Source organism: Brachypodium distachyon, chromosome 4, assembly GCF_000005505.3.
Source record: "Brachypodium distachyon strain Bd21 chromosome 4, Brachypodium_distachyon_v3.0, whole genome shotgun sequence".
Taxonomy (NCBI): Eukaryota; Viridiplantae; Streptophyta; class Magnoliopsida; order Poales; family Poaceae; genus Brachypodium; species Brachypodium distachyon.
In genome coordinates, this window is record NC_016134.3 from 39,324,024 (window position 1) to 39,333,946 (window position 9,923).

A 9,923-nucleotide genomic window follows, 5' to 3' on the forward strand; every position below is an offset into this window, starting at 1 on the left:
GTCCAAAACTCCAAAACTTGAGCAGAGGAGCGAGGCGAGGGGAGCACGTAGCCGCGGGCCGGAAGAGAAAGAGAACGAGTTTTTTTGTGAATGCTCTCTGGCCTGTCGCCGCTCTCGAGGCACGTACATCGTCCCGCCTCCCGAAACCATCAGTCTGCTGGTTGAATGAACGCTCCCCAGCCCCAGTCCCCACGTTACGTGGACGCAACCTCATTCCCATGGCTGCCGCTCCAAACTGGCTGAGAGCCTCTCTTTTACTTTTGGGCTGGCTACCTAGCTATTCGGCAGTTGACTCGAATTTTCGTAGATCTGTGGTCTACCAGTACATTTTCAAGCCTCTGGATCAGCATACAACAATCGTCATCTCTAATAGAAGTTTAACTTTTCAGTAAAGTTGTTCAAGAAGTGCGATCCTAAGCTTAGCAATACGCCAATACGCAATCCTATGTGATTTTTAGGAGATTCTTGCAACAGAGAGTTAACAAAAAAAACGTTTGATTTCTAACAGTAATTATTATACTGGCATGGAATGCTCATCACCTTCACTTGGTGGACCTGCGCCTAATTATGAGTGCTTGGAACGGTGCGATCAGAAAACTCGGGACCGAATGAATTCTCAGGAATTTAGTTTGTGCTGTGCGTATGACATCTTGGCACTGGCGATCTCGAGATGCTAGCCTTGGTGGAGTATTTTATAACGATTCTCCCTCTCTGATGCAACGCAGGAGAGATGGCCCTCGCAGACTTTGAATCGTCGCCGCTCATGTCAGCCGGAGACTTCGGTCTGTGGCCGCGGCTACACGCGTATCTACAGGCCAGGCCGGTTCCTGAAGCTGCAACATGTGACCCAGATTGGAGAATTGCCGGACGCCGAGGGAACAAAAAAAATAAGTCAGCTTACTAGAAAATACACCATGTATGGTGCATGAGAAACACAGAAAATTCGATGAGATTATTACAGTTTTTGTTCAAGGTCTTTCAGAGTCAACAAAGTGTATTTTGAAAGTTTGTGTTCTGTCTTGACAGTTTTAAGAAGAAAAAATGTCTTCACAGGTGTCATCAGTATTCAGAGAAAACCATGAGAATAAGCAGAGTACTAGAACGGAGGACTTCTTTACCTGAAGGGCAAGATGTAAAGAAGCGTCGAAAGCCTTGGCCTAGCAGTTGGAACAAAGGAACAAAACAAAAATCAGGAATAGATCCCAACATCGCATCATTGCAATTGACAAGCGACTCACCTCGATATGAGCAGAGTATATCATTGGAGGTGAATAGGCTCTGCATGGAAGGATTTGACACTAGCTTCTCCCATACTTATTGTGTTGTACTGTTGCCTCTGGTCTGGAGTCTGTACCACATCCTTGGGTCAACCTGTTTTCCAAAAGAAATGGCAGAAAAGAAGAGAGAGGTGTATGCATCTGCAGCTGAAAAGTATTCTCCGGTAAAGGTCAAACAGTAATCTGACATCCGTTTCACAACTTGATATACTACTGAACACAGCTTTTCATCTTGATGCTCTGGGCTCTGACAACTGAACGCTACAGCATGTAGTAGGTCTGCCATGTGATAGAGCTTCAGGCTGCAGCTGCTGCAAAGGGATTAGGATTCTAGAGGACCCCCCAAGAGTGTTGGCTCCTGACACTTTGTGCGCAAGAAGCTCGTTCCAACAACTCTCATACCAAGAGATATGAATCTTGAATCTTTTAACACGAAAGGAAACAACCAAACCGAGCTGATGATTGAAGATTGCAATAAAATAACAGCAGTAGAATATATGCAAGAATAAACATGCTCCTAGCTAGTGAGATACATGTGTTATAAACAGATCTGATAAATTTAACAGGCAGATCACAAATTTTGCTAGTAAGTGTTGTTGATGTCTATACAAACAGCACAACTAGCAAAAAGTGTCTAATATATGTCAGTCTTAATGTACTTCATCAGTTTGAATTGTAAAGAGAGTAACAATCAGACCCATCATTGTCAGGCTTCATCTCTAACCTTTATTATTGAACCCATTAACTCAGTTAAGGAGGGAAATAAACTATTCTGACAGTCAGCATGGCATTATCTTCGAAGAAAAGGCTACTAACAGTTTACATCAAATGTTACACTGAGTAAAGAACTTCAGTAGTCAAGAGAGCAACATGTTTCTTTATTTTACTTATAACAATATAACATACCAAGTGAGAGAGTTGCAGGCTGCTACTACATATCCAAACATTTATTTGCAAAATGTTTATCGACGTCGTTTCAACTTCAAACACCTACTCCATACTTACCGACTTCAAATACCTACTCCAAATTTAAATGCCCTTATTTTAGTCCATGTCACAATCAAAGTTACTAAGTTTTCTAAGCTTTGAAATAAGAAATGCAGATCTGGTCCAAGTCAGAGGGTTATTATTGGATTAGGTGTATCGATACACACAAAGGGTCTTTGATAAGAGCATATTGAAGCAATGTATCCAGACAACTTCAAATGCTCAGTTTCAAATTGAAGTTTTAACAAAAGGAGAACATCATGAGTTAACTGAGTAATACATTGTAAAATATAATGGTGGATGGAAAGAGAAGAAACGTTTGAAAAGCTCAAATCTGCTGCATATGAATCTAACTAGAAGCTGAGGTCACACCTTGCACACCTTCTTGAGATCCAGGTTGTTTTTTTGCCCATTTAGGCACTGTGCAGGAGGCCTGTTCATCCCTCCAATACATGCTCATACATTTTACTTGGACATCTGATATGTTCGCTATGTCAGTTGACTCTGGACTATACCCACTCAAGTGCCAATTGTTCTAGAACAGAGGATGGACATCAGATCTTACTTGTACATCTGATATGTTAGACATGTCAGTTCACTCTGGGCTACACCCACTCAAATGTCAATTGTTCTGAAATAAATGATGAAACATCAGATTGATCTGATGTCCTGACTCCTGACACACAAAATAAATACTTTTGAACCCATAACTTAAGTTGTATCTCAATGAAGACAAATACAGAAAGATTCAGATAATTGTACTATTGCTTAAATAAAAGAACCTACTACAGTTAAGTTGGTTATCTATTGGGTTTGTTTAGTTCAATGCCAATTTGATAGGACCACCACAAACTATATCAAGATTTATCCATAGCTGCAAGAAGAAACGACATGGCACAAATGGTAACAACACGGAAAGCAACAGATTCACAGAGAGAAAAACTTTGGGAAATGTCCACATTAGAGTTAGCATGCTAATTAACTGCGTCCAAAACTTAAAAAAAAAAGTGAGACCACAGAAAAATATTGCACACATTAGGCATCATGAAGCGCATGATAATGCGTAATGGTATCATTATTGATGCTTTACTCATCAGCCATCTCCATGACTTGAAGGTCATTGAGTGAGGATACATGAACAGAGTGTGATTTATCTCCTTTGTGTAAATGCATATTCTCCAACATTTTGGAATGCCATACCCTGGAAAATTTGATAGTATGTCATTACAACTAACTTTGGGTGTGTTTGGTTTATGCCAACTTTTGCCCTGCCAATTCTTGCCAACATTTGGCTAGCCAAAAAATTGGTGAAGGTTTTGGTGGCCCATGAGTTGGTCAAAATTGGCAACAAAAATGAACTAGAGTTGGCAAGAAGTCATTCGCTTGCCAAATTATTGGCTACAATTCAAACAAAAGCCAAAATTTTGGTCATGGCCAAAAAATTGGCAAGGTGTGTTTTGGTTAGCATCTAAACACACCCTTTACATTTACTAATCTGCCTTGAAAATGGCGAAGTAGCAGCATATTATGGGTTTATGGCCATTTAAGTTTACAGGAGTGTGATATTTGTTGCAGTGGAATAGTATATGCTCAGTGATAGATATACAGATAGTTACCAATGCCAACTAAATATTTTATACGCAGGTGAATTAGAGAAAACTAAACAAACTATCAAACCATGCTTCCTTCGAAACATAACTAACAAACCGTTTATATATATTGACCTGAAACTATCAAATCATCCATGCATTGATCGTATCCGAGAGCATGGAGGAACGTGCATGAAGTAATCAGAGAAAACTAACATCAACACAATGATCTGCTGACCTGAATCCAGAATCATCTGGTACCAGCTTTCTCCACAGGTTGTTCTATTGTTGCTTCCTTTCAAGCATACAAATAGGAAGGGTAACTAAAGATAAAATGGAAATCTAGCATTTTTCAGACCATGACGAGAAAAGGAGAATAGCCTCGGAGGTAAGAATTCATTGCTAGATTCACCAGTTCTGGCATAGCCATGTTTTCACAAACCCAACCAAGATCAGTAGACAAAGGCCTCACCTCACTGTTGGTGAACAGAGGCTTCTCAAATTGCTCGTTCCTCAACACAATGATCTGCTGACCTGTAACCACATAAGCCAAAGAGCCATACCAAATTTGAATGAGGCACTAATCAGAAGCCCACAAAATTACTCCTATAGCATGACGCAGCAGCATACAAAGTAAAGAAAGGAAAAATGAGATCACTCCACAAACAATATTAGAAAAGTAAACTCATTAGCAAATATTGAAGGGGGGAAAGGACACCACAAATATGAGGTGTGCACTATTGCTAGCTGCATATGGAGATTACCACAACAATTTTGAAGCAAAGTAGTTATGTCATTTCTGCACTCTGAAGCTCTATAGTAGAGCAAATTAACACCTATTTTATTTTATCATGTGCTTCTCACAAATCGTAAATTTGTCCAGGGTAAAATTTGCATATGAACGCCACTCAAAATCTGGGCACACCTGTTCATGAACAAACACAAAACATATGTGCTTGATCAGTCTAGTGTTGGATGCCCCCACAATGGTGCCATGGTACAGATTAGCAATTGCCTAGTCTCCAGGTTCAAATCAGAAGATATACCATATGCAGCGTGGGCATTACAAAAACACCACAAGAACAAGCCTATGATCAATCCATGTTTATGTAAATTGCAGAAACTTCTTTAATATATTTATTGGCTGACACACCTTCCTTGATGGCTCGTAAACTGTACTACAGCGGCAGCGCATCCAGCACCCTGTCATGGCACATCCGTTTCCTCAGGCGCCGGCGCTGCAGATCTGCTCCTACCCCTGCACGTGCACCTCCAGGGCCCCCAGTGCACCTGGACGGCGTCAGCAAGCCGGCCAGTGCTGTGATCTAAGAAGCCACACCACACCACGCTGTTGCCAATCCCCAAGAAGCCCAGCACGTTGGCGCCGATCGTGGTAGCGGAGCCGTCCAAGAAAAGGTCGGTGGCCGGACAGGAGGAGGCAGGATGGACATCGGTGGGTCCGCTGTACTCAGTGTTGCCGACAAATGAGCCAGAAAAAACTGAAGGAAGTGGAACTAAAAGCACCTCACAAACATTAGGTCAACTTTTTTTTAGCAATAAGCAGGAGGGAATAATCAATGAGCAAAGCCTCTCCTTGAGAAAATTCAGCAAGCGCTCATTGCAGCTTATCCTCAACTCATGTGCCACCGCTGCACCTCTGCCTCCATGCCCTCATGCTCCAGCCACACCACGAAAGGCTTCCTATGGTGGCCATCCCATCTATCGCAGCTTATCCTCAACTCATGTGCCACCACTGCACCTCTCTTGGGAACGTCTGGAAGCAGCAGCACCGTCATTGCCTGATGACCAAGGTCTCGCCGACAGGAGATGGGAAAATGGAAGGATGGCAGAGCAAGATGCATGGTTCGATCGTTCGTCAAACGAGGAACGCGTTGAAGCTTATATCTTCAATTCATTCAGGATCAATCAACAAATCCAGATGGGTCAGGAGTGAGCAGCTAAAAAAAATTAGCTAGCATGATGACACTGAAATAACCAACATCGCAAGAAGCTGTAATTGCACATTGGGACTTCACAGAACAGGTTCATCAGTGCAAGCATACTAAATGAAAATTTCAGCAGCATGTACTAAAGAAATATACTGAGATTGTCAACGTCAATGAAGTCAAAACTCGAAATAATTGCACTTCAGTAAAAGTGCATCGGTTCAGGACACTGTTAGCCATCACTTGAGAGTACCTTGGTCTAACTCAGGTAAGCATAACAGTGCCTAGCTAAAATAATGAGCAGTGGAATAGAAGAAAGCATGTGGAAGTGTTTTGTATTGATTGTTTTTTCTGTTTTGGTGAACCGCACCCACAGTATGCAAGCATAAGAAAGGTGAAACTATTGCCAGGGTAAAAAATTAACCAATATGAGTATAAAGGTATCTTTGTATTTAGAGTGTGAGACAGTCTGCAAGCATAATGTGTTGTTTAGCACTGGATACAACACCATGCCTACATAAATAGCACAAATTAGCCTTAGGTTAGAAATCTGTGCTGAAATCACGCCTCTATAAATAATACTCCCTCCGATCCTAAATTGTTGTCGAAATATTACATGTATGTAGACGCTTTTTAAGAATAGATGCATCCATATTTGGGCAAATTTGAGTCAAGAATTTAGGATCAGAGGGAGTACTACTCAGAAGATCGGTGTGACTGATTTTAGCAAACACCAGGCACCTTTAGTCATACTGGAAGGTCAACAACCAACCTAGAGTACATACTAATAAGGTTACCTCAGCCATATCCATATAAGGAGATGCCAAACTAACAGGACACTAGATTTCGAGTGTTGGTGCTTGAATTATTATTTTTTACAGTGTTGGTGCTAGATTTCGAGTGGTGGTATATTAGGGTATCTCCGAAAGTTTATCTGCAACGCTAGTTAAAATTTGTATCACCATATAATAAAGGTTTGACGCTGTAACTACCATAAATGAATGACAGCAGTTAAATTAATTGTGCTACATGAAAATATAAGAAACAGAGGGATCTCTTCAACTTGTATTTTTTCCATTCCATGATTGCAAATATAATGTTGAATCCTCAACATTTCTGTAGAAGGCAAAATGAGAGAGAATGAGAGAATAAAGGAGAGCATGGCATTAATATCTCACAGATTCCAAAATTACAAAGAATTTTCTCTTCGTCACTACAGATTTCCCCCAGGAATATTTACTATTTCAAACTTATACCACGTACACCTTTTCAATTACGATCCAGTCATCATTTTCAGTTTACGATACGGTCATCATTTGATATTATTATTTCAAAAGAATGTAAGTCAGGTATCATTGAGCATGCTACAGGTGGTCTCAAATAAGAAGCACGGCAGACGAATCAGAAGTTTAGCCTTCCATACTCAAGTCAAGCTGGTAATCCTGGTGAGATAGAATGGATGACCCAAAAAAGGCATAAGAGGCCTTCCTAACCTGAAAACGAAATGAAAATGTAAATTTTCAAAGAGGGAAAAACAACAAAGAAATGGATGTGTAAAAATTACCTATGTTATGTTCCCAGGTATTCCATTAAATCATCATCATGCAGCAGAAAATCATCAATATCTGGGATCGGACTGCTGATACTGATATAGTCCAAAGGTAACCCCTCAAAGGAACTGCCAACAAACTTATCTTGCTCAGGGTAGAAAGGAAAATCTATGAGGTGCTGCATATCTCCAGGGACGGAAGTTGAGTTTCCACCATCAATTACATGATCACCATAAGGACTGTTGACAGCAGGTGCCCTGATACCCGCGGGAACGACATGATGATCCATCCTAGATAATGGTAGTGATTGTTTCAGAGGTGTCTTATAACTACTGGGCAAATTATTAAAACCAGAATCATCAGCCAGTGGAAAGGGATTTCCAGACTTTGACCTGGCATTATCACTACTTTCATATGGTACAGGTTGGCCTCCCATGTATATGCTTACAGGAGTAGCATTCGCAGCTTCGGCATTATCAAAGCTATTAGCCCCACCACCAGGAAGATAAACATGTCCTTGATCTCCTCTGTGTTGTAAAGATTCACTTGTTACACCCACCTGAGTGAAACTGATTATCTGGTTAGACATGCCAGGAATTTCTACATGATCTAGTCTGTTCATATCAGGAATCAAATTTCTTGAATTTTCTGGTGCATCATCAGTTCTTTGTACCCCGTGCTCAATAGCAGTGGAACTGTGGCGTGCTCTTTTTATGTTTGGTTGTTCTTTTGCTCCTGCCTTCAGAACAGCCTGGTTAGGATGTTTGGTGTTGGCCCTTTCTCTGCCTCTCAATGAGACATGCTCCTCACTGGACTGTGCAGCCGGAGGAAGATCCTGCTCGTCATCTTTAGATGATGCAGAAAGAGGAGCCTCCTCAAAACCATCAACATCATACTCATTACTGCTGCTGTTTGTGTTCCCATTAACATTTCTGTACTCTGGAGCACTGCTGTAAGTAATCGCTAAGACACTATTGCCAATGCTGTGAACAAGCCTTTCCTCTCTCTGTAGGACTCCCAACCAAATCAAGCTCTCCTTCGCAGTCATTTTATCCTGCAAGCATTTGGATTTGCGTACATGGTTTCTGATCTTATCGAAGTTGGGGGACATGTGCTTGATCACACATGTCAGCACACCGACCTTCCAAACCTTCTTAAGATCATGCGGTTTTTTGTAAGGAGCAATTTGTCCGCTTGGAAGTCCCAAGGCAATCCACCATTCTTCATCCCCTGAAGGCCACCATGGGGGTGGAGTGCCTTTCTCCAATGGGTATTTGCGCTGGGGAGGACTACAGTGCTGCATCAATGATGAAAGAAGTGAACCCAGAGTAGCATCTTGAAGATCCATCAAGCTGTGGTCATTCTTGACCGCAGTGCTCTGAGCATCAGCAGCCACCAAGTTCTCAGCATCATATTTCGCAATTGCTGCAGGGCCATTCTTATCAAACTTCACCTTCTCCTTCCACCAAGCTCTAATATTATCCGAAGCACCACTTACAGGCTTCCCTTTGTCAGGGATGATTCCATATACAAACCCACGGGCATTGCACACCTCCATCAACTTGAGCATGTATTTGAGAATCCCATCATGCGCCCTCGCCATCTTCTTTCGCATGGCCTGGTCAGATATTGGCTTCGGCTTCGACTTCTCCAATTCAGCCTGCTGCAAAGCTAGTTTCTGCTGCCTCTCCTTGATCCTCCTGAGCCTGACCCTGTCCTTCCACATTCGCCGGGCCAGCTCCTCCGGCTCAATCTCCTCGTCGCTGACATCATTCTCAGTGATGCCATCAACCTCAAAGTCCGACGAATCACCAAACTCCGTCGCAAGCATAGCAAGCTGATCCATAAGAACTGCTAGTACCACGGGCAGAGGACCCAGTAGGGCAAGGTAGGGCGGCCGCCCTAGCTTGATTTTTGCCTCAGTTACGAATTGGGGAAGATTATGAAACGGGGATCTAAAGGGCGGAATCCGTTCGTGGGGCGATGGGAGGAGAAACGGTCGGGAGCGAGAGAATCGAAGGGGAAATCAACCTGCGGCAACCGAGATTTTGGATGGCACGGATTTGGGAAGGAATCAGTGCAGGAGAATATGGGCGAGAGGAGGAAGAAAGACGGGGGAATTGTGAGTTCTGCGGGATTCTTTTTTATTGGATCATGGATGGAAAGGGAAAAAAAAAGGAAACACAACTGAAGGCCAGCATGGAGAGGAACAAAGCAATCACGAGACCTCCGCTCGTGTATTTCGTCAGATTTTCTGCTCCGCAGCTCCGGGTAGGTCTGTGTGTGTATACAGGACAGTTTGGCCTCCTTCTTTGAGCCGCTACGCCAGTGGTTCGACCTAGGGGTCGGAATTCGGTTCTTTACGGTCTCGTCGGTTCGGTTCGTTTGATGTTTTGAAATTCGGTTTATGCCAAATGCTAACCGAAATGGGTGCCCAGAAAACAACGGCAATTCGGTATTTTGGTGTCCGAAATTGTCCCATGGAACAAAAGAAACGAGGGATCTATAACTGATTTGCGAAACAAAGAATGCAAGTTGAAGCCAGAAATCAGACAATGCATACGTAGAACCAGC

At 42.4% G+C, this 9,923-nt stretch overlaps 1 protein-coding gene across 2 annotated transcripts; it reads right to left on the minus strand.

The window, feature by feature from the left end:
* Nucleotides 1–552: 552 nt before the first annotated feature.
* Nucleotides 553–9,546, minus strand: LOC106866873 (ETHYLENE INSENSITIVE 3-like 3 protein). Of its 2 annotated transcripts, XM_024462691.1 has the most exons (6): nucleotides 7,364–9,546; nucleotides 5,007–7,292; nucleotides 2,830–4,387; nucleotides 1,239–2,741; nucleotides 1,119–1,157; nucleotides 553–833 (listed from the first exon to the last, which is right to left on the minus strand). In XM_024462691.1, exon 1 carries the CDS (start codon nucleotides 9,193–9,195, stop codon nucleotides 7,369–7,371), a length of 1,827 nt encoding a protein of 608 aa, XP_024318459.1. In that variant the 5' UTR covers nucleotides 9,196–9,546; the 3' UTR covers nucleotides 553–833; nucleotides 1,119–1,157; nucleotides 1,239–2,741; nucleotides 2,830–4,387; nucleotides 5,007–7,292; nucleotides 7,364–7,368. The 2 variants fall into 2 exon arrangements, with proteins under 2 accessions (XP_024318459.1, XP_024318458.1); XM_024462690.1 differs by having other exon boundaries at nucleotides 1,239–4,387.
* Between the last annotated feature and the right edge of the window lie 377 nt (nucleotides 9,547–9,923).

Coding starts and splice junctions, on each gene's coding strand:
- LOC106866873 (XM_024462691.1), bottom strand. CDS start 9,195: ATGGATCAGCTTGCTATGCTTGCGACGGAGTTTGGTGATTCGTCGGAC.